This window comes from Leishmania panamensis (genome assembly GCF_000755165.1).
Source record: "Leishmania panamensis strain MHOM/PA/94/PSC-1 chromosome 29 sequence".
Lineage (NCBI taxonomy): Eukaryota > Euglenozoa > Kinetoplastea > Trypanosomatida > Trypanosomatidae > Leishmania > Leishmania panamensis.
Genome location: NC_025875.1, coordinates 1,140,345 through 1,167,641, shown reverse-complemented (window position 1 = coordinate 1,167,641; position 27,297 = coordinate 1,140,345). Strand labels below are relative to the sequence as shown.

At 54.3% G+C, this 27,297-nt stretch overlaps 9 protein-coding genes across 9 annotated transcripts, besides 1 other annotated feature; all 9 read right to left on the bottom strand.

Moving 5' to 3' along the window:
* Window positions 1-514: 514 nt before the first annotated feature.
* LPMP_292890 (hypothetical protein) lies at window positions 515-2,593 on the bottom strand (the record flags this gene model as incomplete). Its single annotated transcript, XM_010702591.1, has 1 exon — window positions 515-2,593. One exon carries the CDS (start codon window positions 2,591-2,593, stop codon window positions 515-517), a length of 2,079 nt encoding a protein of 692 aa, XP_010700893.1.
* A 4,188-nt stretch (window positions 2,594-6,781) lies between these two features.
* LPMP_292880 (hypothetical protein) lies at window positions 6,782-7,936 on the bottom strand (the record flags this gene model as incomplete). Its single annotated transcript, XM_010702590.1, has 1 exon — window positions 6,782-7,936. The coding sequence occupies one exon, from the start codon at window positions 7,934-7,936 to the stop codon at window positions 6,782-6,784; it is 1,155 nt and encodes a 384-aa protein (XP_010700892.1).
* Window positions 7,937-8,535: 599 nt separating this feature from the next.
* Window positions 8,536-9,021, bottom strand: LPMP_292870 (40S ribosomal protein S19, putative; the record flags this gene model as incomplete). Its single annotated transcript, XM_010702589.1, has 1 exon — window positions 8,536-9,021. The coding sequence occupies one exon, from the start codon at window positions 9,019-9,021 to the stop codon at window positions 8,536-8,538; it is 486 nt and encodes a 161-aa protein (XP_010700891.1).
* A 504-nt stretch (window positions 9,022-9,525) lies between these two features.
* Window positions 9,526-9,894, bottom strand: LPMP_292860 (hypothetical protein; the record flags this gene model as incomplete). The annotated part of the gene is made up of 1 exon (XM_010702588.1): window positions 9,526-9,894. One exon carries the CDS (start codon window positions 9,892-9,894, stop codon window positions 9,526-9,528), a length of 369 nt encoding a protein of 122 aa, XP_010700890.1.
* Window positions 9,895-10,295: 401 nt separating this feature from the next.
* LPMP_292850 (hypothetical protein) lies at window positions 10,296-11,228 on the bottom strand (the record flags this gene model as incomplete). Its single annotated transcript, XM_010702587.1, has 1 exon — window positions 10,296-11,228. One exon carries the CDS (start codon window positions 11,226-11,228, stop codon window positions 10,296-10,298), a length of 933 nt encoding a protein of 310 aa, XP_010700889.1.
* A 4,676-nt stretch (window positions 11,229-15,904) lies between these two features.
* Window positions 15,905-16,537, bottom strand: LPMP_292840 (hypothetical protein; the record flags this gene model as incomplete). The annotated part of the gene is made up of 1 exon (XM_010702586.1): window positions 15,905-16,537. The coding sequence occupies one exon, from the start codon at window positions 16,535-16,537 to the stop codon at window positions 15,905-15,907; it is 633 nt and encodes a 210-aa protein (XP_010700888.1).
* Window positions 16,538-17,616: 1,079 nt separating this feature from the next.
* LPMP_292830 (hypothetical protein) lies at window positions 17,617-18,351 on the bottom strand (the record flags this gene model as incomplete). The annotated part of the gene is made up of 1 exon (XM_010702585.1): window positions 17,617-18,351. The coding sequence occupies one exon, from the start codon at window positions 18,349-18,351 to the stop codon at window positions 17,617-17,619; it is 735 nt and encodes a 244-aa protein (XP_010700887.1).
* A 706-nt stretch (window positions 18,352-19,057) lies between these two features.
* On the bottom strand, window positions 19,058-21,265 carry LPMP_292820 (ribonuclease inhibitor-like protein; the record flags this gene model as incomplete). The annotated part of the gene is made up of 1 exon (XM_010702584.1): window positions 19,058-21,265. The coding sequence occupies one exon, from the start codon at window positions 21,263-21,265 to the stop codon at window positions 19,058-19,060; it is 2,208 nt and encodes a 735-aa protein (XP_010700886.1).
* A 959-nt stretch (window positions 21,266-22,224) lies between these two features.
* Window positions 22,225-23,807: a repeat region.
* Window positions 23,808-23,931: 124 nt separating this feature from the next.
* On the bottom strand, window positions 23,932-24,933 carry LPMP_292810 (inosine-adenosine-guanosine-nucleoside hydrolase, putative; the record flags this gene model as incomplete). Its single annotated transcript, XM_010702583.1, has 1 exon — window positions 23,932-24,933. One exon carries the CDS (start codon window positions 24,931-24,933, stop codon window positions 23,932-23,934), a length of 1,002 nt encoding a protein of 333 aa, XP_010700885.1.
* Between the last annotated feature and the right edge of the window lie 2,364 nt (window positions 24,934-27,297).

The following is a 27,297-nucleotide window of genomic DNA, read 5'->3' as shown; positions in this document are numbered from 1 at the left end:
AAGTCAACAGCTCTCCGTTCAGAGTCACAGCCCACATCGCAGCACACGTCAACGTGTCGCGAAACAGTAGCCACACCTTACACAAGGCAGCACAGGAAAACGGACAGTGGGCTTTCGCAGGAGCGTCATGAACTCATGGGCAACGAGAAGGCAGAGGTAGGTCACGAGAAGGTCGCGCGTGCTTCCACAGTGGGATAAGTTAACGAGCGCCGCGAGACAACGGCAAAACAGATACACAGAAAGACGAACTCAGAGTGAGCGGGCGTTAGGCACGCAAGGGAGAGACAAGACATATTACTCTCCTAGCTGCCAGAAGAGTGGGCAAGGCAAAGAGAAACGATAACTTAGCATTAGGAACGGAGTGAGATGCGTCTTATGAGACGCACCTCATTAGACAAACGGCGCTTCTCACTTCATAGACTGAAAATGTCGCCCCCCCTCCTCCTCCACAGGGCTCCATCAAAATCCACTGGCATTCACGCGCCTCTGGAGACACCTCTTTTGGTGCCATCTTTTAGGGGTTGCTCTCACCACCCGTCATCTCTCCATCGCCGTGAGCCCGCTTTGCCGACTTTTTGCGATGACGCGACAGCTTAACCCACACGTAGTTAAGATGGACTTTGGCCGATATATGGACGTCATCCAAGTGCCGTACCGCGCTGTGATTCGCTTCAATCTTTCGTAACCGCGGTGCACCAGAGAGCGGCGCCAGACTCCGTAGTTGACGGCAGTGGCTGACGTCCATGTACATCAGCGCCGGGCAGCGGTTAAGTCCATCGAGGCTTAGCAAGCCACTCCAGCAGGCAATAATGCTCTGTAGTCGCGGCGCGCCAGCCAAGGGTGCGAGACTGGTCAACCTTGCGCAACGACTAAGGTGGAGGAACTCGAGTTGGTGGCAACAGTTCAGCCCATCAACGCTGTCGACAGCGCTTTCAGACGCCTTAATGACTTTCAACTTGGACAACCCTGAGAGTGGCGCCAGACTCGCCAGCTCATGACAGCCGGTGAAGTCAACACACTCTAGCTGCAGACACCGTTCGAGTCCGTCGACACTCCGCACGCCTGTCCAGGAAGCATCGACGACCCTCAGCTGTGACGCGCCAGCCAGTGGCACGAGACTCATCAGCTCCTTTGCGCATCGGAAACTCACATTTTCGAGCTCAGGGCAAGTGCCAAGCCCATCGATGCAGTTTAGAGGGCACCCGCGAACGTTGAGAGTCCGCAATCGTGGAGCACCAGCTAGCGGTGCGAGACTCGTCAGTCTGCGCGAATCGGTCAAGTTAACGCTCTCGAGGTGCAGGCATCTCTTGAGTCCATCGAGGGTTTCCGTGCCGGTCAGCATAGCACTGATCACTCTCAACTGTAGAGCTCCGGCCAATGGTGTGAGGCTCCGTAGTTGCTTCAGCTCTGTGAAGTTGACCTTCTCGAGGCACGCGCAAGAGTTCAGTCCCTGAATCAACTGAACTCCGCTCCACGCTGCGTTGATGCTCCGCAGGCATGGTGACCCTGACAGCGATGTAAGGCTCAGAAGCTGAGCGCACCAGCTGAAATCCACACTTTCCAAGTGTGGACACGTGCACAGCCCATCAATGTTGCGCACCGCGCAATGTGTGGCGGCGATCGTCTGCAGCCGCGGTGCTCCTGCAAGTGGTGCCAAACTGGTCAGCCTTTCGCACTCCGTGAATCGCACCTCTTCCAGGTTCGGACAGTCGGCAAGCCCGCCAAGACTCTCCACATCACTGCTTACAACAGAAATGAATCTCAATTGTGAAGCTCCCGCCAGTGGAGCGAGACTGCGTAAATCGCGACAGTGCACAAAGCTCACGTCGACGAGGGCTCGGCAGAGCGCGAAGCACGTAAGCTGCTCTACCTGTGCGCCGACAAACGAGAGGCTTTCCAAATGACGTGCACAGGCCAGTGTGTGCAGGGAAAGCTCACGCTGTTGCATCCCGTGGATGGAAAGCCTTGCCAACGCTGGAAGCGTCCCAATCAGCTGCACTGTCGTGGTGCTGCAGCCGCCAACGTGTAGGGAGCGCAAGGTATGCGCGGGTGACGCAAGCACAGCGCGGAGTGCAGCGTCAATCTCAGAGGTGACACGCGCATCGACTCGTTCGGGCTCCAGAGCGTATGGATTCAGAATATAGTACTCTTTCAAACCCAGCTCGACGACTTCGACCATGGAGGCCACGTCCGTAGATGCACCCAGGACCGCGAAAAGTGCAGATGCGCCCTGTGCCTTCACTGGCAGCGCGCTTTTCCGTAGCCACCAGCTGGAAAAGTCAAGCACCAGGTTCAAATCGTGCGGTACACGACCATCTTCCACCGTGTGAAAAATACGCTTTCCAGAAAAATCGACTGTCCGCCAGGTGTTCCCCACAGCGTCAAGCGCAAGCTCGTTATACAGTCGCACATTAGGCGACACCGCAGCCATGGTAAAGAAGGCGCTACCAGACACAAAGCACAGCACCAGCGCCAAGGGATCGTCCTTCAATGTCTCCAGAATTCGGTATCCCCTGTTGCAGCTCATCCTGTACACCTCTGTTGAGAGTAAGCGTTCATGTACATCTTGCACTGTGCGAACAGTGTGGTTCATCTTCGCAACGTTAGCAGTGTGCAACAGCGTTGTAGAGGAGTCTTTCCAATGAAAAACAAGGAGCACTTATGGTCTACCTCGACGGCAACAGAGTAGCAAGAGAGTGAGAGAGAGAGATCCGTGAAAGGCGGCACACAAAAAGAAGGCGAGAGGCGCTGTTGCAGGGAGACGAATAGGACAGGGGGTGCGTAATGAAGAGAGAAGTTGGTAGCCATACGCACACGCCAATGAGATGCGGCCTATATGCACGCCGTGTTGAGCCTCACGCGCTTGTTTTTCTGCTGAACTGTATCGGGGAGAACGCCTTCCTTCTCTCCCTCACGAGAAAGCGAGTAAGGAAGGAGGCCGCAAATTCCTTGGGATGTGCTCAAACAAAGAAGCCGACCTCAGTAGAGCTGTTATGTGGGTCTGACGCTTTCCACCTGCGCCGAGCGTAACGAGCTGTCAAAGAAGCGATAGCTGCTGTTGTGCAGTCGCGGGATGCAGTAATATGCACCTCAATCTGTGCTTCCGTATAGGTATAGCCTCCCAAAAAAAAAAAACGAAAGAGAAGAAACACAAACGCTATAAACGCCACTGTGCTAAACAGAGTCGAATGTCACCGATACAGCGTAAGGGACAGGAACGAAAACTGCAAAAGGGAGGGAGAATTCTCGTAGCGCAGGTCTCGCCCGCACGCTAGTCCTTGTGTCCTCCGACGCACCGTGGAAAGACTGGCGGCACAATGAATGCGTACAAAGCAGGAAATAAAGTCAGAGTCACTCTTCCAACGGTGCCACAACCCAAACAAAGGATGCCCCAGTGCACAGCAACGGTCGTGTGCGTCGCCGCCGGAGGAGCACCGGGCATCCCTGAGAGTGGAGACGTGTTATGAAGACCCTGCCATCGCCGCAGTTTTCCGAGTGGGGCCTTCCCAATGGGAAGAAGGCCAAAATGCGAAGAACCGCGAAGCAGCGAATAGATCCATAAGAAAGGAAAAACAAGCGCATTCTGGACTCGTACAACTTTCAGAGGAACATGTCAAAAGGGATATTGTGTGGAACTTTATGGGTAGAGAGAAACGGTGGAAAAGAGAATAGAAAAGAGCAACGTAGCTAAAATCGGGTACTCACTGGGGTCCCTCAATCACACGAGAAAGGCGGCAGAGGCTAACAGAAAAACGGCACGTCTCCATAGCGTAACGGTCACTTGAGGGCTGCAGAGCTTGCGGTCACCCACTCGCACAAGAAGAACACCAGCGAACACTTTCAAAGAACCCACTAAGCGAAGGTGCCTCGCCACATCACAACAAATGATGACTATCAAAGAAACCGCTATCGATGCGCGTTTGGTTTCAAACTATCCCATTTTCTTTAGTTGTGTGCCACTCTCACTTCACAACCGGGAGAAACAAGAACGCTACACACAAAACAAGAAAACGAGAGGATCATCAGAAACACAGTAAATCGGAACGGCAAACAGGACGATGCGGCACTTCACTGCCAGGCAGGATAGATGAACGCCGAGGGAGAAAAGAAGGAAAAAGATAAAGTCACCATCAAGTAGTGGTGACAGAATGTATGCACACATAGACGCACTGCACGAATCGTAAAGCACATGAAGCCGCCATGGAGAAGACGGGTAAGCAGAAAGAAAAAAAGAAGGCGGTGGTTGGAGAAGGCCGAGAGAAACCTGAGGTACAACGTGAGAGAAGACGGATAGTAAGGGAAGAATATGTCGGAAAGGGATGTCCCTGCAGAAAAAGAAAGTATGCGTCCTGTATACATCCAGGCAAACGCGCGCAAGCTGCCGCTCACTGACCAGCAGGATGCGCTTTGTGGATGTGGCCCTCTCTCCTGCGGTAGGGAGTGAGACATCTTGCGCGCGTAGGCTGCCCGTCCGGCAGGCGGCACAGACAAAGCAGGACTAGGAAGCTGACAGGGAATAGCGGGCGGTAGCAAGGGACACTCCAAAGACGCTCATCCCGGCGCGGGACTGCAGCGGTCCAAGTGCGGTGTCACCTCTACCAGGGAGGCCGACTAAGAGAAGTACCTCACGTTGCAAACAACACGATATGCCCGTCACACTAGTGCAGTTCAGAATGTCCACCAACGCGAGCAGGGAGCACATGGCGGGGAGTAAGAGTTGCCACCCACCTCTCTCTCGCCTACTGCATCACGTCTCATCGGTGTTAGCAGTAGTGCACGATAAGTAGCGTCTACAATGTTGCTGCAGTACGGCAAGAGGACGAGTACTACGCAGGTGCTGCTCATCACCAATGCGATGCTTTTCATCACAGTGAAGTCGGGCTGAGCCGGCATGGGACTTGTAATTCCACTCAGTAACGGGAAGGCAGCTAGCCGGCGGCACGCAGCGAAACCAGGCACCTCGATTCACTGGAGGCAAAATAGAGAGGCAATGCTTGTCCATGAGGTTCGTGAAAAGTACTTCTCGCAGGGGCCCCGAGCCGCGAGGAGACTGCGTTGCTCCGACCGTCTTGCCGTTGGAGAAGTCCACGGCTGTTAGCAACGGGTTCTCAGTGAGGAGGAGCTTCTTGAGGGAGGTGTCCATCAGAGACCGCCTCGCGCAGTCACACGCCGCCAGTCAGCGTTGATACTTCCCCACACGCACACACAGGGGCAGTTACCAAAGCTCAACCTCTCTAGGCGAGGGACTGCCACAGAAAGTGAAGAAATGACGGACGCTGCCGTGTTGCAGGGAGCACAACATATTCCCTGTGCCCGTTGCACCATCCCTCATTTCATTCCACCACTACGTGCATGCACAGCAAAATGCGACCCCAGTAAAACGAGGGACATGTGTCCAATGTCGAGGTGGTGCAGCGGCGCGATCGCTGCGCCACCTCGAAAATTGTTACAAGGGGCACAAAGATCGATCACATCACGCTTTGGAAATGTCCAGCAGATGCGGAGCGCCTACTGCCTACCCCGTCTACATGACGGGAATTTTACAAAGCACTCCATGTTCGCGATGCTGACACTACGAGAAGCGTCGCTTTTTCACAAGACCTGGGAAGTTGTCACAGTCGCTACACAGAGGCACCACCCCATCGCTGGTCCTCACACACTCCCGAGCTTGCCAGGGAAGTCACCTGCATTGGGTGAGACCCTGCAGGTTCTCTTCCATCTTCAAAAAGGTCCATTATTCGATGCTCCAAGGCGACAAATTACACCTCGATCGCGAGGCGTTCGACGTCGCCAACGCCGCTGCTGTGCGAGCAGCGGTTCCACACGGACTCCATGACGAGGGCCACGCCAACCTCCCCTTCCCTTGAGAACGCTTGTTCACCATCGCATCGCACCTCTACACGATAGCCTGGGCTCACACAAGGAACCCATTCACACAGCGCATGGCACAGCGCCGGTACAAGGGATGCGCACACGCATCGCTTTCCACGGCCTTGAGTGCCGCCGCAAAATGAGAACTCGAATCCGCGTATTGGGTCACGCAATTTAACCGAGGAAGGCAGATCATGAAGACGAGAGAAGCGGTCATAAGCAACACAGGCAGGGAAGACAGACAGACAGCCGCAGAGAAAGAGAGAGAGACGCAAGAAGAAACTTGAGACGAAACGCAGAGCGAAACAGGTGCAAGTCATGTGAGTGCAATGAACGGCAGAGTGACAACGCTGCGCCACGAACAACAAAGAGAACGTAGAATGAAAGTGGGAAATGAAAGGCGGCGTACACAACAGTAGAAAGCAGCGGCGAATCGCTCAGGCAGTCAGAGTGAACGCAAAGCATCCTTCGCTTGCAGAGAGATCGCGCGAATAGGGAATGAGCGCGACGCACAAGGATCCGAGACGACGGAAAAAAACGATGAGAACTGGAGAGAAGGGAAAGGAGAGCTCAGGGTGGCGCACACAAAGAATTGAAGGTAGGAAGTGGGTGATTAGTGCGCAGCACGTCACCCAGAGGTAAGCAAACGTGCACAGAACGGCGACGCAAGATGCCGTTCGCTCGCGCACTTTAGCTCTCCGCTGTGCCCATCACACAGCACAGCCCGGGCGCACACAGAAGAACGCTGCGGGAGACTCAGACTTACTCGAGGTATCCTTGTACTTTTTCTGGCTACACACCTATCGTTGTCGCTCCTCTTAAGGAGAAATGCTACACGTTTTGCTGCTGCAGATGCTGTAAACGCAAGTACGGAACTGTGCTCTCTGTTGGCCCGTCTGCACTCCGCTGCTCATTTTGTGACGTCGCCACTCCCGTCCTCCAGGCACGCCTTCAATAGTTGGTCGTAAGCCTTCCTTGATATGCTGCCCATAATCGTCTTCTGCGCCCACCGCGGCAGCAGCGGTGGTATACCGACATTGCTTGCAGAGGTAATGACAAGAAGGGTGCCGGGTAACAGTGCCGTCCCACGTGTCGTACGGGACTGCGTATCCTTCCAAACATCGTAAACTAGCTTGGTGCTTCTTACATCGAGCATGCTTCCCATTGTGCAGAGCTGGCGAAGCTGGTCGGAGTTGCAAAACAGTTGCGCCTCTGCTTCGGCGATCGGGACGAGGACCACATGCTGGAAATTCATGTCTACCTCTTCACACGGCACCGCCTCGCGGTTCGCCTGGATCCAGTCACGAAGCGATGGTGCAGCTGCGGAAGCCTCCTCACGCGCGCGTTTGGAGCCGCTGAAAATAATGTCGTACATTTTAGTAGAGGGGCCAACGTCCCCAGACATGTCCGCAGCGCTTTCACGGAAGCGGTAGGCGTAGGATAGACGCTCGTACTGAAACAGCCGGTCCGCCAGGCCGAAGCGGCGGAGCACAGAACCGCCGACGCGGTGGCAGAACCAACCATGGTCCAGCATGACGTCAGCAACATCTGGAATAAGGGTGCACTCATCGCCGCAGCAATGGGAGAACTTTTTCGCCACAGTGGCGAGGGGTCGACGCAACACCTCGGCGTCAGGTAGTGTAGAAGGGCAGTTTCCCGCAAACTGTTCAAAATGGGTGTAGTTACAGTCCCAGCCGCGCCGGAGAGTCACATTGGTGAGGTACTCATACACGGTAGAAGTGGGAACCCCAGGGAAGAATCCGACAACACGCATCACAGGTGACTTGCCACCGGTCGAGTCTACGTACTCAGCGCGCAATCGGAGAATCTGCAGCTGTGTCGTGTTTGCCTCGTAGCCGCGGTGAAAATCGTCGGATTCGATCTCCCACAGAATATCCTGATCCTGAAGTCGTATGCTCCCAAGAGCATCTAGTGTGCGTGCATCCGGTGCGCCGAATACTGAAGAACTAAACGCTGGAGCACACTGTGCATACTGGGAAGAGGTCACCGTGTTCCCTACAACCGCGGCCGCGGTGGCCCGAAGGAAGAGAGAGAGAGGCGGCATAGCCCCTAGTGCCCCTTATGGAATGCTCAAAGAGAGTGCGTATCACTTCGTGAAGGTGACGCAAAAGAGACTGTGTCACGTAGTGTGCATGTACGAGGACAATGGCGATGAAGCGAGAAAAAAGAGAGAGGTGCGCCGTAAACAGTGGTACCAGCGATACAGGGCAAAAACAAAAAATGGCATTGACGGGAAAAAAAACACGCGGACATGGACCCGCTTCTGAAAGGCTCCCCACACTTTCGCCAACATGGCACACCCCGCCCCGTTGAGCCACTTCGCCTTCCTCACTCCGTGCCGCGAGTAACCCTATAAGAGGAAAAGGGATACCACAAGCGCAACTGCCATCCAATTTGTCGGCAGATGCGATGGAGCACTAGAAGGAGAGAAGCAGTTCACAGATGTCGTCTCGAATGTGTGTCTAGAAAGCGTGGCATTCACCTCAGCTCTCCGCAGAAACACAACGACACCGAGCGAGTAGCGCACAGCGAACGCAGCTCTGCTTCGTTTCTCTGCTTTCTTGTAGGGTACGCACACGAAAATCAATCACGAGCAAATGACGAAATGAAAAGGGAAACGAAGTCAATATGCCAGCACGCTATTCACACCTTGGATTGGCCGAACTTGCGGATCTGGACCTGAAAGGCCAAAGAATCAGCGAATTTGTGACCCTTGCGGGTCAGACGCTGACCAGACTGCGCACCAGGCTCCACAAGCCCAAGCTTCGTCAGGGACTTGCAGGCCCAGTGGAGAGGGCCGGTAGAGGAGTTGACGGTGTGCTCGGGGCGGCTGCCGTAGTTCTTCTTGTTGCCGAAGCGCTTGCTTAGACCACCATAACCCACGCCAGGGCGCAGGTAGATGGCGCGAAGGACGGCGGCGCAGCGGACATAGTACCAGTCCGGGTTCTGCGGAGCGCGCTCGCGGCCGTGGGAGCTCTTGATGAGCTCGGTGCAGTTCGGCACAAAGATCTTGCCCTCCTGCTTGAAGTGGCGGGCCGCCGTCTTGATCCAGCGCCACGCGCTGACATCCTTCAGGGTCGCGCCCTTCCTCTTGCCGATGCGGCGGATCTTGTTCTTCAGAGCAGCCATGCTCGGGTACGATGCTGCTGTACAGGCACGTTTGGAGAACGGAGACAGGGGTGTATTGAGTGGTGTGCGAGCAGAAGAAAAGCATTGGCGACGCGGTCCGGCGCGGGCAAGAGTGGGTGTGAAAAGGGTGGAGATGGAGTCGCCATGCAGATGAGGTTGCAAAAGATAAACATGACAGACAAGAGTGTGAGCAGAGCGATGCATTGAGGGCACACCAGCGCCAGTGGGTGCATGGAAAGGAGCGAGAGGGGAGCGCAGCACATTTCAGTAGTACAACAAGGCACGGCACGCACGCCATCGTGTATGAAACATGAGCAGCGAGGAGGACGACTCCTACCAAGAGAGAGGTGTGAAGGCGCTGTAGATGGTGCACAGATAATCGGAAGCATCATGCAGTGATTAACAACCACGGATATCGCAGAAGTCATCTTCTGCTGTATTTTGTTCCTCAGTGTGTCTCATCCATGTCCTGTGAAAGCTAGTGGCACTGTAAGAGGCAGCTAACTAAATGAAGTCACGCATAATCTTGGTGACGACGTCATCATGCTCCACGATACCTTTGCCCTCATTGAACTCACGCGTGAAATCGTCGATGGAGTGAAAGAGCGCCTCGATCGCGTCGCGGTCGCTCTGACACAGAGCGCCTGTCTGCTCGTCCTCGGAGGAGGTCTCGATGGCCGATGAAGGCGCGACATCGCAGTCAGCGGCAGTGGCGGGGAAGGCACCCGTATCACCTTTGGCTTGATGGTCGTCGAAGAGTCCTGCGTAGCGACGTCGTAAAACGGACAGCTCAATGAGCAGCAGTCGACGGAGGGCGTCCTGGTTCTTGTCAGAGAGGCGTCTCTCGGCCTCCGATGATGCTGGGTGTTCCATCGCTATCAACGCTTCTGGCTCGCATGACGTTTAGATCGCAGCGAAAAGAAAAAGGAAAGAGGGAGGCAGCAGAGAGAAAACAGAGACTCAAAACGCAGAGGGGGGAACGCTGGCATGTGACACGGCATGCGCGGCAGAACCACGGACGAGGCAGAAAGCAAAAAGACGCAACTTGGTACGTCTTAGCTACAGAGCCAGGCAAGACCACTGTGACATCGCTACTGGCTTACTTCCACAGTAAATCTGAGATGAACTTTCGAGCCCCCTCAACGCCCCTTCCCAGCGTTCTCGGGTTACCCCTTTTTTCGACGATCCTTCCCTTTCGTGGTTTTTTCCCGCGGAAGAGCATAATTCCAGAGCAGCAGGGCAGCAGGTAGTAGAGAACAATGGGAAGAAACAGATCAATCAACATCGCTGTTAATAATGCTATCACTGGGGTAGCAACTGGCATAAACAGCAAGAGGTGCAGTGGTGCACAAGGCGTTGACGAGAAAGAGAGGATTTCCAAGAGCATCGAATATGTCGACGCCGATGGCACCGTCCAGGATGGAAAACCCGCAGCTCGCGTAGTCCTCTGCACTCCCCCATACGCTGCACCAGCACCCACTTTGCTGACACTCCACTCGCAGGCGCCACTCCACACATGCGTCAAAGGCGCGTTGAGTTTTCACGTTAATCGGCGAAAAGATTCGAAGAAAAGAAATGCACGAAAATAGGGAGAGTTCGGCATTTGACTGACTTCGAAACTCGTCCAGATTGGCATACGGTGCTGTCTTCCCTGCGCCACAACCCAGTTCTACAAACATGTTAGGGTTTTCATACACCTCGCATACACGCTTCCGGCTCTTGGGGGCACAACGCGTGGTGTGCTGAGTACAGGAATTCCAAAAATGGCCCTCCAATTGCTCTTTCGTAAACCAGAATGGGGAAGTGTAGGAGTTCCTCCTCGTGCGCTCGGCGAGGCTCTCTGCTTCCTCTGCTACCTGCGTCACAGACGACCCGCTGCACGAGAGAAAGTCGGAGAGGTCAACGTGCAGCGGAACATCGCCGCGGTTCAGAGAAAATTGCCTCAGTCGCCTCCCATGCGTCAAAATGACCTGAGCTTCCGCGGTCTGCATATCGAAGCCACCATGCGCATCGCGGAGACAGAAAGATTCCGTCGCGCTTCTGCCGTCCCCGTAGATTTGTCTGCCTAGTTGAATCTTCTGTGCTGTCGTCGCCAGCAAGTCGACGCCGCTTAGTGCCCCTCTAGCCTCTGAAGAAAGTCTAGACAGCCACCACGGAGAGGGTCGCCCCAGAACATCGTTTAGCAGACTAGCAGGGACGTTAGGCATGTCTTCTGATTGCAGTTTGTCACGTGCTTGGCCACTACAGGGTGCATTCAGTATTTTCACGTTGAGTGAGGAAGCCCATGATCGACTTAGAGAAAGAAGTCAGGAGCGAAAGAGTGCAAATGAAACGGAAGGAGCGAGAAGAATTGAGACGTCCACGTAAGAGAGCGGGACGGTGCCTGCGTTGACTAACTCGCAGTGGAAACCTAGAGATTGAAAAGCTCGACAAGGAACTGGAAGCACATGGGTGCTGCATCCGCCACGATGTCGATACAGCCCAGCAAACATATCCAGCACAAGTAACAAGATCACGTTGAAGAAGACGCCTCAGTTAATCATGACAATGTGTTGTGAAATCCTGTCAGCCTTCGGCAGCGTGTATGTTGTATGAACGTCGTAAAGTGCGGCAAAGGAAGGCCCACTGGTGGGCGATCTGCACACGTGCCCATCTGCTCGTCATCAGCAGAACCTCCATCTTTCATTGAGTGAGAGAGGCGAAGTGACTACATCATAGTTACCTCACTGTGATGAGAAAGGATAGGTGGTGTACTTCCTTTTATATTTTCTTTCAAGGTCCTGCACCCTGCACATTAGAGAGGGCAGCCATATATCACTGAGAAAAAAAATGAAATGAGAGAAGCCCTGCGGTCACTGCAAAGGCAACAGGAAACACGAATGGCTGGCGCACAGACAATCAAGTCAAGCAAACAACAAACGATAGGAAGTAACCAAGAATGGATTTTTTTTCTTTGAAGACGACGTTCTTTCCTTTTCACTTTTCGCTCTGCGTGTGAAAAGGTGCCTTCTGGCAGTTGTCTGGGATTGTCTCTGTTGTTTTCTCCATTTTTTCTTTCGTCTTGAATGGAAACCCAAAAACTGAGCTAAAAAGAGTGCCTGTCTCAGCGCTTCGGCTGATGGACTTCTTCTCGCCGAGGTTCTTTTCGACAGTTTGCCCCTTGGCGCTAGTTTGTTGGGTTTCGCTTGGCAGGTCACCTTTCGCGTAGGTACTTTGAAGGTAGAGGCATGGGCAGAAACACAAAAGAAACTCGCAAAGCAAATGAGAAAAAGGAAAGATACGGGCATTGAGGGGAAGGAAGCAAACAAAAAGAATAGCGAACATCTCAACAATTGCTCTCTGCGCTGACGTACCAGGCGCTAACGACACAAGGAGAAAACTTCTCCCATGTTCAGGACCTCACATAACTTTTTCCTTAAACGGTTTAGCTTTTTTTTTTCGCCTGTTCCTGTGTCTGGGCTTCTCGAACTCCACCCCTCATTCCTCAGTCTTTTGTAGAATTCGTTGGTGTTTCGTTTTTTTCCTTGGAGTATCGGTGTCTTTTCTCCAGTCTCTGTTGGGCATTTGCTCAGTGCCGCTCACACACACAACAGTTGCCTGCGGTCACCCCACTTGTCAGTGCACAAAACTGCGTTTCCAATTGCGTGCTGTTTTTTTTTTGGAGCGGAGGAATAGTAGTGAAGAGAAGAAGAGCAAAATATTCATTTGAGCCCAAAGCAAACACTCCGCTTTTAGACTGGGTCTTCTTTCTCCCTTCACTCTGCGTTCGTGGATGCCAACAATGAACCAAACGTGGCGTGAAGTCAGCGAAAATAGAAGCAAAAGTAACGACGTTTTCTCATGAGGTAAAGAGTTGTGCACTGATATGTGTGAGAGTGTGTGCGTGTGTGGGTGTCTTCTTCGTTGGTGAGGAATTCGTGTTAATCTGTTTGCTTGACGAGAGAGAGACTGCGCTTGGGTGTAGAACGAGAGAGAGAGCGCATTCGTTTCGAGCAGCAGGAACCACTCATGCAAAACAAAGTGTCACTAGGCAAACACTAACCGATGGAAAAACGGCGAAAAAAAAAATGATGCGCAAACGGCTTTCGAGTCATTTTGCTTTTATACAGCCTTTCCGCCACAAAACGCCCCCCTCCCCCAACACTTACACGCAGATACATGCAGGCATGCACTAGAGTACCTACACACATGCACATGGACACATTTTGACGAAACTGTGTACACCCGCTAGTGCGTTGGCTACGCACGACGCACGGAGCTTTGGCAGACAACAATCACTGACCCTTGGATTCACCGTAGAGAGAACGAGCACCGGAAAGGAGATGCAGTTAAACTGCATCCCGATCAGCCCGTACACGTTTAAGTACTCCATGTCAACGCAACGGAAAATAGTGAGTGCCTTTTGTTGTGACACTGCGTTGTTTTTGCAGCTGCGGCGATCGCGATCTCGAAGTCTTTGCTAATTGTTCCTCTTTTTCGGAAGGGTGGAGCTTCCGACAAAGCAGCACGAAGAACGAGAATCACGTAAAAAAAAGGGTCATGCGAGCACCAGAGAGACAGCAAAATTGCAGTTCACAAAACAGAACAATTCTCAACTCGATAATCGGAGAACATCTGTAGATGCATACACAAACACAAGCACGCCAACGTGCATACAGATGCAGCTGATCCACAGAGACACAAACAGAAAAGAATAAGCGAAGCAGGACAAGAAAAAAAACCTTCGTTACTCGTGACCGTCAAAGGCAAAAGAAAAAAAGGGTGGCATCAATGAATCATGTTTAAGTTGTTTGGTCTCTGACTTCGGTCTGCGTGCCTTGCGCACATGTGATCACGGGTGAGGACAGAACAAAGCTTTGACGGTGACAACGTAAATCTAAACACACAATCGTAAGCAAAGAGGGAGCAAAAGGTTGAGCATTCAAAAGAGGAGCGAAGAGAAGTGCACATGTACAAACACACGAAACGGGGGGGAAGGAATAATCTATGAATGAGGAGCGTTGAAGTCCAACATGAACACAGAAAGGAACAGCATGGTATCCTTATGTCCGCTCTCCTTGCTGGAACGACAGACACAAATCACGATTTGGTCGACGTCGTCTCCTCCACTCCTACACGATTCTCCACAGCGGAACAAAGGCCATCGTCGTTGTGTGGCGCCAATAAGCTACCTAAAAAGGAGAGAAGATATAAGAGAAAAAAAAACGCTTCTTTCGTATGCGTGTTTTCCTGTGTGTCACTCGTCACAAAGTTCACCATACAAGCGCCTCGGGCACGCGAACACACACACACACACACACACAAGCACGAAAACGACCAGAGACAGGGAAGGGGGGGGAGATGGCCACACAAAACGACACTACTTCGCGAAACGCAGTGCTTGGGAGCGAAAATGACAACAGAAAAGAGAAAATGTTTGTCTGGGACTGAGGGAAAAAAAAACGAGAGGACAAAACGATGCCCATCAGAGAAGTGGCGTGAAAGAAAACGGGATGCAGACAGCGAGTCGTGGAATCCGAGCCATACACGCACGCACAGAGACGAGCAAATACTTGACAACAACAAAGGCCAAAAAAAAACACTTTAAAGAAAACTGCATTTTGAATGTTACTCATCCACAGCAAAGACACACCACAAAATGGTGTGCCTCGTTTACTTATTCTCTCACCCAGCCGTTACATCAACACAGCAGAGAAGAAGAACAGCAAAGGTAAGCAAAGCATCAAAGCAAAGATGGCAGCACACGAGCACAACAAAAAGTAAGAGAAAACCCTGAAGAGAGACAAAGTGAGTGAGAGAGAGAGAGACAGGGAGGGGAGAAACACTGAGAAGGAAAGGGCCACGGAAATGTCGAAGCACAGAAAAGAGGCAGACAAAGCAAGGTCAGAGGGGAACAGTGAGAACTGGGGTGCAAGGAAAGACGCGAAAACGCAAGAAAGAGATTGTAACCAGAATACGGCATCCAAAGAGAACTGATACTCACACGCGAAAAGGAAAAGATGCGGGTGCAAGCGCGCCAACACAGGTCCAAACAAGGGGCAGAAAGAGAAGTCGGCTAAGAGAGAGGAGGAGACGGAGGAAAGGGCAAAGAAAAGGAAGCGGAAAGATGAAAGAAAAATAAAATCAGGGGAAAACGGGGGACAGCGAAAAGGAGGGTCCACCCACGAAATGCAGACGAAGAGAGAAGCAAAGAAACAACGACGATACACACTAGAAAGGCAGGACTAAATGGATTAAGCACTACAGAGAGAGAACAGATATAGCCGGAAAGAGATGGAATATGGGAATGGGGGAAGAGAGGAATGCATGTTAACGAATATGAATTGAAATGCGCTAGTAATTCGCCTGAAAGAGAAAAAGGCTGAAGTAAAGACTGGTGAGGGAACAACAACAAAAAGAAAAACGAGGTCACTCAAAATCATGACAATCATAATGAAGGACAACAATCTGGCAAAAAAAAAAAGAGGTCAAAAGGAGAGACGGTCCGCGCACAGTGAGAGCGTGTGACGGCACAACCGCAAGAAAGTCCACATCAAGGTAGAAACAGGTGGTGCGCCAGAAAAAGGCAGCTTCCGCTTGAGCAGATGTTTGCACGGTACTATCGATGGGAGAAGAAAAACAACGCATACGCATAGGAGGATGTCAGCACACATACATCGACGCACATACGCAGTATTTGCTGTCATTGAAAACATCACTTTTGTTTCTTGTCCGTGTCCAGCGGATGGAGATAAACCACCTTCACAAACATGACTAGAAGAATAAGATAGGAGAAGCGAAAAAGTGTCCCGCTAGGTAGCGCGTGGAAGTCCCTTTCATCACCCAATTAACGACGCGCACACACACACACACACGCACGTGCAGCGATACGCTCCAGGTTACGCTACTTCACCTGCCCGGCAGAGTATTGATTCGAGGGTGCACTCGAGATAATGTTGAGTGGGTTGGTCGAGTACCCTACCTTGAGGCGCTTCCCGTGGAACTCGTAGCCGTTCATGGTGTCCACAGCCTGCTTGGCGCTATCGGGATAGCGGAAGTAAACGAAGCCATAGCCGCGAGGCATGCTGGTCTGGCGATCAAAGATGATTCGCGCGCCGTCGAGGGGGCCAAAACGCGCGAAGAGAGTGTGTAGGTCGGCACTGGTGACGTCCTGGGCAAGGTAGTTCACAATGAGCTGCTTTCGGTATCGCTCGTCGTTGGACGGAACTGGAATCATCTGTGTTCTGTTGTGACGGGCAGCATTGTGCTCAGGGGAGGTCTGGTTCACCGATCCTTGGACTCCGCCTTCGTAGATCGTGCCCGTTGGTCCACCAACGTACTGCTGATTGGACTGCGACGGAATGTTCATCGGAACGAGCTGCGGGTTTTGCGTCTGATACACGCCCTGCTGCTGGGGGTGCTGAACGATAAACTGCTGCTGTGGGGAGTAGGAAGAAATTGCAGAAAACTGCTGCTGGGACTGATTAGAGGGAAACTGCATGATCTGCGAAGAGGCGTTCGTGTTCGGCAAGTACATTTTGCGTGAAAATGCAAAACACAAGGAAGAAGTCCTCAACGATATAATTCGTGGAAGAAATCAATCAATGAATAACAATGGGAGATGTGGAAGCTGATGCGGGAAAAAGAGAACGGGGTGCGAGTGGCGGAAGTGCTGGTGCAGAGTACGGTGTGGAGAAGAGAAGATAAGTTGCTTCACAATCAACAGAATGAGTGACAATGGCCTTGTGTGCAGAGGAGAACAGTTGATGATTGAGGATGTAAGCTAGAAGGGCGGCAGAGCAAAGTGAAGAAAAACTACTGGAGGCAAGAAAGGAAAGAAAAATGGGGTAGGAAGAAAGGGAAGTAAGGAAAGGGGGAAAGGAGGAGAAAAACGTGGGCTTCATATAAGCGCGCGCACGCACCGACCGACAGGAAAAGGGGGATCGAAAAATTAGGTGTGCCCGCGAGTCCAAGTGCAGCAGGCGGGGGGGGACGTCAATGTTACCCACATGCGCGTATTCACGTGAGAAGAAAATGAAAAGAAAAGGCGCATGAGCGAGGACAGATGCGTTGAAAGAAGAGAGGAGAGAGGCCCACATATGGTGATACAGAATACGGTGGAGAGGGAAGGGAAACGGGTGAGGTGAGCGTAGGTATCGTAGTGCGAAGAGAACCGCATCAGCATGGGCAACTGATACACTTCAGCTGTTTACCTCGGAGCACATCTATGTCGAGGGTGTATAGACGAAGTGAGAAAACGAAATTCTCCTTCTCTCGCTGCTCCGGGTAGCCATGGCACAGGGAAGAATAACAGTCTAACGTGATCCGGGAAGGCGAGGGAATAGTGACGCGGCAACGCTTGCACCTGTGAGGCGCGCATTTCTTATTGGCATGCCTAAGACTGCGGGGAAGCGGGGCGACGAAGCAGAAGAGAAAAGGGTTAGCAGAGCAGAAGGAAACAAAAAGGCGGAATTCGTGCTGTCGGCATGGCGGCACTCGGAGTTATTATGCTGTGATGAAGACGAAACCGGCACAGGAAATGCACGGTAGGGAAGCGGCTGTGTCGAGCGCTGGAGTGAAGAGGCGGTTCAACAACAAGCAAGTCGCGACCGGCTATCATTCTCTGTGAACAACGTGCAGAACGTAGCGGCGCTCGGACGCTGTCAAGAAGTGATCCATCAACTGCAGCAAGTGGTTCTGCGACACAGCGCAGTTGAATTCGAGAGTCTCAAGAACGCGGAGCTCCTCTTGGATTGTGCGGTGAAGGATACGCCCTCGAGTGCTACGTGCATGCGGAAGAAGACTCGTGAGATATTTGACGGAGACTGTGTAGTCCAAATGCCACTTGAAGGCAAGCGAGTACGCCGTAAACAATAGCTGCGTAACGTGGGCCTTGGCAAGCCTCAGAAAACAGCTGCTGCTATTCCCACGCGGCTGCAAGAACGACAGCTCCCGTAGTCGCTGGCGCACATAGTGGCTGAGTTGCAGGCGATCCACAAGGCAAAACGCAATAATCCACGAAACAGCGTCGAAATGTTCGTTAGCGAGAAAGAGATGCACTATGAGGGCGTCTGGCGCCGAGGATGCGGCGAAGCCCGCGGCCCACAAGGTGTCAAGGGCAGTGTCAGCGTTAGCGACGTCGTCCACACAGTCGAGATCTGTGATGCTATCAGAAACAAAAGGCTCGCATCCCGGCTGGGTGAAGTGGACGTAACTCTGAAACAGACGCCGCCAGAGGTTTGCGAGAGACTGCGCGGCCAAATCGTTTGCCGTTTTCGGTACAGACTTCGTGAGCTTCTCATTACCGCGTCCCCCTTCTGGCCTGTGCGATGCGTGGATAAGTCGCGGCATGCAGACCGTGCCTATTCGGCGCTCGCTAGTCTCTTCTGGCTCGCGACGAGGTGGAAAGGAGAAGAGACGGTAATGACGTCGTCGTCCCCGTCCCAAGAGATCAAGGTAGGGTAAGAGGAGTACCCTAAAACAAAAAGGAGCGCGGCAGCAGCACCGCAGTGAGGAGTGTAGACGACACCTTCGGTATGGTGTCATGCCGCGCGGGGCAGGAGAAAATGCGTTAAAAGATAATATAGTCACACACAGACGATACGAAGTATATTCGCTGAATGAACGCAAACATCTACCAAAATGTGTAGAGATGCGCACGTGCCCTGCCACGCGCACGTGTAGGCCCGTGCACCGCTGGGTGGGCGTTCGCGAAGAGAAAATGAGACGCTTTCCCTGTACTCCTTTCCTACTCACGTTCACCTCGTTTTCTTGTGAGATGCTCGCGCCGACGTCTTTTTTGTTATCGGCAGCTACTTCGGTGGCAGCGTAATATGCGATCTGCGCATTCGTATAAAGGTACCAGCAACATATATAGACGCGCGCACGTGCGAGGGCATCTGAGCACACAGCAGAATGCACGCGTGCGTGAGTGGACGAAGAGAAAAATAACGAAACAGGCTAATATACATACTTGTAAAAGAAGCGCTTATCATCGCTAGCGGTAAGAAAGGGGTGTAGGGCATGGGCATCTGAGAGAGTCTGCGTGCACCCGCATTCACTTTTTCTTGGCAGAGCGTCTACTCGCAGCGATCTGAAGCTCCTTCTGCCGAAGCTCCAACGCAGAGAGCCTCTCCCCCTCGAACTTCGCGTCGGCCATTTCGCGGGTGCGGTCCCTCTCGGTCTCCTCCAGCTCACGCAGAAGCGGCGCCAGACGCTCGTTCTCTGCCTCCTCTAGGTGCTTGATTTGCCGCCGGATTTTCTCTATTTCGCGGTTTAGTCGATCGGTGCGGTCTCTCTCCTGCTGGATGCGGGTGTCAATGTTGGTTCGCTTCATTTTGAGCTCTGTCAGATTGTTTGTGACACGGTCCTCTGTTAGTCGGAATAGGTTCTCTGCGGCGTCGCTAAGAGCAGAAGCCTTCTCGAAGACGCGCTCCAGATCCGTAATCTCGCGTCGAAGCTTCTCTGCCACGACACGCGCCTCCTCACCACGCCGCATCAACTCCTCACCGCGGTCCCGCACCATGCGCTTTTCCAGCTCGATGTCCTCAACAGCGCGGTTCAGTTCCTTCTCCTTGGGCGCCAAGGCGTCGATGTTCGCCTGCAACCTTGGAACAAGCAGCGTCTTGTTTGATGCCTTGTTACGCTCCAACGCCCGTTCGATTGACATTGCGCAGGCGTACGAAAAGTCGTTGTACGACACGTCGAGGCGCTCGAGGGTCTTGTTAATGCGGAAGCTATCGCTAATGGCCTCGCCTGTGGCCTCCAGCATCAAGTTATGTCGCAGGTTGAGGTGGCGCAGCGTTCGGTTTTTCTGCATAGCCTTTGCCATCTCCAGCCCGCCAACGTGGCCGATGCGATTGGAGGACACGTTGCACATAGTAAGGCATTTGTTTACTGCAAGTCCTTTGGCTAATTCCACAGCGCCGCCATCCTTTACACGGTTGTTGCTCAAGTCCAGCTGGCCCAGTGTGTAGTTCACGTAAAGAGTGGCACCCAGCGCGGCGGCTCCGATCTGATCAATGGAGCACTTGCGAAGGAAGAGAGACTTCAGGCTATGATTCTCGTTAAGGCCCGTACTAATCGCCTTTACCCCTGCGCCAAGTGGGTTGCCGTTCAGTCGCAAGGTGACGAGCGTGGCGGATGCAGACAGCACCTTGCCAACAGCTTCGGCGCTCCGCTCACCAAGGGTGTTATCATCCAGATCCAGGTACTCCACGACGTCATGCCCGTTTCGAATTGCCCCTGCCAGTGCATCGAGAAGGCACGCACCGCCCTTGTCGCCCAGGTAATTGCGCGGAAGCTCCCAGCGTGTCACATGTGCGACCTCCAACCTCGATGCGAGGACGCTGGCGCCATCAAAGCCAAGGTTGTTACTGGAGAGATTGAGGCACGTGAGGGAGCGGCTGTGCTCGAGAGCGGAGGCAATAAAAGCCACACCAACTGCCCCAAGGCCGTTGCTGCTCACGTTGAGTCTGGCGAGTACCTCGTTTCTCCGAAGCACCTCCCCAAATGCCTCTGCGCCGGGGGTACCAATGTGGTTGCCGTTCGTCCCAGCGCGGGCGCCAATGTCAAGCGAGATGACCGTGTCGTTCTCGAGAAGGGCGCGCGCTAAGAGCACACCGCCAACGTGTCCAATGTCATTTGAGGCTACATCGATATGGACAAGCGTACGGTTTCGCTTGATGAGCTGTGCGATGAAGCGCGCGCCGTCATCACGCAGGCGGTTGCCCGAGAGATCGAGAACACTGTAGTGCCTGTTGCAAGAGAGAGCTGCGGCCAAGGCCTCAGCACAGCATACACCGAGTCCGTTTTCCGGTAAGCAGAAAAAGTTGCCTTTGCATTTGGCGCTGATGAGCTCCATGAACCGTACCTCTCGTTGCCACGAAGGAACGAGGTCCTGGTCTAGACACCGAGCCTCGTAAAGAAGACGTAAATCGTCGGCGGTGATGCTCGCCTCATTATGGCGCATCTCACTGAGTGCCCCACACTCGCGCAGGTGGTCAAAGGAGACAAAGTTGGCAGCGTACGAAATGCCGTCGGGCAAGAGATGCGGAAGGTTTGTAGTTATTTCCTGGCGATCCTGCAGAAACGCGCGACTTTTGGTACTCTTGAATCTGTATAACTGAGCCTCGTAATCGTCCTGTGCCGGCCGTAACGACTGCCCTCCTAATGTCGCTGCGACAACCGGTAGGGTAACCGTTACGGCCGGATTAGCGTGGCACGGAGCTGCCGCGAGCTCCGGTGTAAAAATTGCGCTTTCCATGGCTACGCACCGCACTGTCAAGCTGCGAGAAGAGGTGCTGTGACGGTGTTCCGGGAAGAAAACAACGCAGAGATCCAGTGCGGCCACCTCTGCGTTCGATTTTGCACGTTACACAGCTGCAGCGAGAAAAAAAAAGAGCGGTCAGTGGGAGAAAAATATGCTTGCACACAAGCCATGCGATGAAACCAAAAACAGTGACGAAGCAGAGAGAAAGGAGTGATGGGGGTTGTGAGAGAGGAGGACGAGCTGATGAAGCAGTGTCCCCTACGACGCTAAAACTCACACTCCACACAAGATTCCCTCCTGACGTATTCTTGAGAAGCGCACACTCGACATTTAGCGGGGAGTGGTGATTGCGTCGGTAGAGGTGTGCAAATCCCTTGAGATCCACCGCACCTGTGACTGGCAGCCCTGAAACTGCGAGAGAAGAAGGGCTTCAGCGACGTACTGTTCACTCTGAGCACGCGCGAGGTGCAAAAATAGATTAAAACTCTCCCAAATATCCGCCAGGGCATCCGCAGTTTTCGTCTTTCTGCGTGTGTAGGTGCGTGCCTAAAAACTTTTCACTCTCACCTCTGTGGAGCACAGTTTTAGAAAACCCAGAGAGGCAGCATGCCCCTCACCTATACGCAAACTAGAAACCTACGCACAACACCTTAAGAAGGGATTTTCTTCCACTTTTACCGTCGTGCCAAGCAAATCCCTCAACTTGAGGCACGCAGCTTCCAAAGGTCCTGCAATTCATCTTCTTTTCATCTTTAATCGGTGAACAACACCGAGAATAACAAAAATCGACGCCATTAATCTCCGTACGCGTAGGACAGCGCGAACGTGCAACACTGAAAACCACGTGAAGACAGTAAACGAAATCCACAGCAACCACTAAAACTCAGAGCTTCACACAAGAGAACACAATAAAACCTTTAACAACGAGCGGGGGCTTCACATTCACCACATGAGTGTCCTTCCTGGGGGGAGGGGGGGGGGTAACGCAACAAATGGGGGCCCACAGCCGCAGCTCCCCTGCCTTTGTAGGAGTGCAGCTGCATCCAACTCCGCCAGGGCGGACCGTCTGCCAGTGAATCGGACCATGCGGCTCACCGGCTCTCCCGGCCCCTCCCCGCTGCTTTGTCGCCTGCGTGCCGCGCGATGAGCGCCAGACGGCCTAGGCTGGACCGCACGCCTTGATGCCGGCGGGCCGCCCCCGGGGTGCCTGCTCGTGGGCGGTGGCGGCCTGTCGTGCGGGTAACAGGGGCCTGGTCTAGGTGCATGCCGCCTGAGCTCAGGCAGGACGTTGGCCAGCCTCAGGCCAGGGCCCTCGCGGACGGCGTGTCCCGCCTGCATGCCACACCCCACCCTCAGTCGCCCCAAGCCACGGCACTCCGCCATGTGGTGTGGCGACCCTGGAGGACTCGATGGCGCAATGCGGGACGCTCTCCCCACGCTTCCCGCACCGGCGCCTCGCACACACGCACTTCTGCGCGTCCCTCCTGTCCATCACTCGTGCTCTGCTGACCTCTGCATGCCTTGCCTGGATTTCATACGCCATGCCAGCTGTGCTTCGCAGCGCGTGCGCACCGCGCTCGCCCTATTGGATCTTGGGACCTGCGCCCGGACGGCGTTGCTCTTTTGGGGGGCTCGCCGTCCTCACCACCTGCCATTTCCGGCGGTGTCATGCGGCTGTGGCAGCAGGGGCACCCCGCCGTCTCCAGGGGCCGCACGCCCTTGGCAGGGGTGGGCGAGCTGAGCGGCAGGGACCCGTGGAGAAGCATGGGCCGGCGCACAAAGAACCCACCGCTTGTCGCCCGGACGGGGCGCAGGGCGGGGGAGGGAGGGGGGCAGCCGCAGACGCCAGGCGGGGAGAGCCCGCGCAGCGCGTGGGCGGGGTGCGCAATCACAGCACGGCGTGCAAGGCCACCGCATGAGACGAGCAGTGCCTCCCGCCTCGAGCGGCCCGCCAATGTCGCGTAGCACACCTGGCGCAACGCCGCGGCGGGGTCACCCCTCACACCCCTCCCCCCGTTCCATAGCAACAACAGCAGCAAAACAGGCAGGGCTGGGGGGCACCACAGCGCGCGCGCCGTGGACTGGCGGGGAACCACCTGCACCCCATGTCGCCACTGCGAGCCGGCTGCCGCTGCAGGAATGCAAGGTACGCGCAGGTGCCGCTGCGGAGCTCGGCGAGCAGCGCCCCCCGTCGTCCCGTACGCGCAGCATCCCTGCCCTCATGGCGCGATAGGGTGCGGCCGCCAAGACGCTTTTGCCACAGCGGGTCGCACCGCGTACTGCGGCTTTGGGCACCGTCGGCCTGGCGTCAGAGACCGGTGGGAGGGCCCCTAATAGTCACCTCAAGGCAGCACAGACAGAGCAGTAGACGGACGCGTGCACTAGCGGTATTCTCAGCACGAGTCAGTGTAGGCTGGTGCATCATGCGATCATGACAGCAAGCCTATTCGGCACAGCGTCACCCCAGCCCTCCTCGCGCACACCAGAGCTCCACAGGCATACCTCACGAACGGCTGCAGGCGGCCTGGCCTCTTCACCGACCGAAGAATTGATCCTCATTATACTGGTGAGATGACGGGCGTCATACGCGATACAGAGAGCAGCCGCTAAATGAAGTCAGCGCCCATTGGAGGCAGAGTGCATGACGCAATCATTGGCGGTTATACTGGGGAGCGTCGTGCACTGTCCATAGCCAGTCGATAGAACAACTCCGCGTTTGTGTTTTTTGCGAGGTACGCGTTTCTCAGTGCAGCGCCATCGGCAGCCCGGCGGGTCTGCCCTTCATTTGGCGCGTTGGCCTCGACCACCACTTCGAGCGGCACTGCCTCCACTTCAGCCAACCCTCGATCAATGACGTAGGCAGCTGTTAGCACGTCCCATGCATAGTACCCATTACCGGGGTTGAGCAGTTCGATGTGCGTGCAGCTTGCCCAAGTAGAGGCCACAAACTGAGACAGCAAGTACTTGTTCTGTGCACCGAACTTCTGCACCACCTCCGACGTCACCGGCACTGAGTTAGTTGAGTCGAGTGAGAAGATGATCTTCTTGAGGTGCGGGCACATGAGCACCGTGTTGGCCGCCGCAGGATCCCAAAAGATATTCCACTCTGCGCTGCCATCCGTTCGGCCGTCGATGAAGACGTTGCCCTTCACGTCGACCGCGCCACCCATGATGACGCACTCCTCCACATTCTTGCAGAACTCCTCGCCGTACTTCTCGATGCACCACGCCACACACGAGAGCGGTCCAGTCACGCAGATTATCACCTTCTCCGGGGAGGACATTACCAGCTGAGCCATAACCTCCTCACCCACTAGTGCATCATTCTGGTCACGCACGCTGTTCCAGATGGTCACATGCTCGGGAATGTTGACACATGGAAGGTCATCCATGTTTTTCGCGCTCCACCGCCACTCCGACGGGAACGGGTTAACGCCCTTGAAGGACGTCTTCGCAACAGGGAAAAGCCCTGTCGCTTCCGTGGCGTGCATCATAGCCATCAACTTACCCGATACACTGAATGCATGGTCCACGATGCAGTCGGCGTCCGTGACTATACAGCCAATCACCTTCACTGACTCCGGATTGCCCAGCAGCAGTGCTAGCGCAACCAGGTCGTCGTGTCCACCATCATGGTCAATAATAACCGGCTTTGGCGACATGGCTTTCCCTTTGAGCAAAACGGCTTATAAAAGCGTCAATCAAAAAGTCCCTAAGGCAGGCGGCAGAAGAGATGCACAGACGCGCGAGTCCTTCAACTTCAATGGGTGTTCTTTGCTTGCCTCTGCAGCGGTGACACGCTGGGGTTCTGCTTGTCGCGTAACAGCGAGATGCAGCGACGTTGTTTGACAGTGTTCCTTTCAGTAGAAGACGAAATATGTGAAGAGGGAGGAATGAGGGCGCAGATGCGGAAGCGGTGGGGAAGAGAGAAGAATCGATTCCTCCCTGAGTGCACTCGCGCGTCTGTCACACAAAAGGCTAAAGGAAACGCATCCTCTCACTCCCTCTGCTTTGCTTTCTTCTCTCCGTCCCAAGTCAGTAAGCGAGAGCATCCGTCCCTGCGAGGGGGAGGGGAAGAAGTACACATTCAAATCCGTTATGTCACATTCCATCAATTTCTCTCTCGCCACGCAGAAACTATGGCAGACCAAAGTACTCTGCATGCGACTACAGCCTTCATGGCGCAGAGAAGGAACCGGCTCCGTTAAGTGCCCACAGCCTGAGGCTCCAACAAGCAGCTGTGCATGTATTTTTCCTGGATGGTCCAGACTCACACGACCTCGCATCCGGAGAGCCCAACAACACTGGCACCGACTACCAGTCGGGCCTCATACCCTTCGAAGAGTGCGGAAAAGGCGGGCGTTTTACGCAATTGGAGGCTCATATCGCGGACGAGGCAATCATCACGTTGCTGAGGGAGAACACAAAGGTACCCGAGAAGTGCATCCACCGCCCCGAGGACCCGGCCCACAACACACCTCTCAAGACCGTTTTCAGCAACATTTGTGGAGGCAGACCACGCTCGGTGCCAGGCGAAGAAGCGGACGCTGGCTTGCGATGGGGATCGTGGGAGGACTCAGGGCGTATATATTTTTCACCCATGGAGAAGCGCTATAGCGGAGTGCCAAAGGCAAACACAAGATCGACGAGGGACCTTCTGAAGAGTTTCCTCCACGTTCGACCAGCTGGCTGCAGGCAAGCGGTTCCAGCACAGCAGACATAGCCTTTGCGAGGCCACTCTCCAACTAGCACCAAAGACCGAGCGGATAGGGTCGCAGTAGACCGCGGCGGAATCAGCCACAGCACCTTCGGCAGCGAGCGGCCCCTCGTCTTCAATCATTCGACACCATGCTCAGCAAGGCCACGGGTAAGGGGAAAAGCGGAACGAGAAGCTGTCCCCGTACCCTACCCCTCAGAATAAGAAACAGCTTTGCACGACTCACGGGGTCAGCATCCAATGCGAAAAGAGAAGCGGTCCTCCACCCCCTGGAGGTCTGAGAGGGGGCAAGCTAACTACTGGACATGGTACCGGTGTTCCGCAAGCACCCTTCGCCGTTAGCGCTACTCGGCAACCTCACCGTTCGCTACGCCAGGGAGCAGCTACAGGTGGCACACCGTCTCAGGACTAGTTTGTTTGTGTGCCTCGTGTAGAAGAGAAAGAGTGCGTCTCAACGTTAGAGTAACAGCCACGACAAGTGTCGCTCCATACCAGCCGTGTCGCGACCCATGGATGTCGTCGCTGGGCGTGCAGCACTGAGGCCAAGGTGAAGAAACGAGATGGAGAGACTATGAGAACTGTTTCTCACGTCATCACGAGGCCTGTGCACCTCACAGAACCCCGCCCCCATGTCGGAAGAAGACGCCGCAGCGTTCAAGGAGCAAGTACCAAAGATTACCGCAGTTTCGGCAGCTGCGTGATCGTTTCCACCTTCTCAGTGGTGGGAAAGAAACAGAGCCAGACTAGGCGACCATTTATCTTGTCGCGAACAGTGAGTCGCGTGGCTCGCCGTGAAAGGATGTAATGTTGATATCCAGTTGAGCTGCTCGCCCTGGCAGAACGCCCCGTGTGGCGCAGGTGGAGTAGGGCACCTGAAAACGTTGGTTTACCAGGTGCCTATGGCTGCTGAGTTACAGCCCCTCGCTGTGTTCCTCACGACAGCCGGAATAGTCGATCGCCTGAGAGCCATGCCCATGGAGTGAAGCATGAGCCCTGTAGTGGTGCTAATGGTGACAGCAGTATTGTGTGGTCACCCATCCCTACGCTGCTCGACCCTCTACGGATGTGCAAGTTACTGAGTAGATGGATGGTGTGTACTCTGCAGGCACCTGTCGCGCCGTGCAGCAGGCGGGGGTGTCGGCCAGACGGACAGCAGACCCGGTCAACACCCCACTCTACAATGACGAAACCTACGTCGCCCCCGGGATCTGTTTGCAGGGGTTGCTTACGACTGTAAGGCAACACATATTTGCTGTGGCGAAAATACCGTCAGGGAAGTGCGCGCGAGATCGGCTCAATACTTTACCGT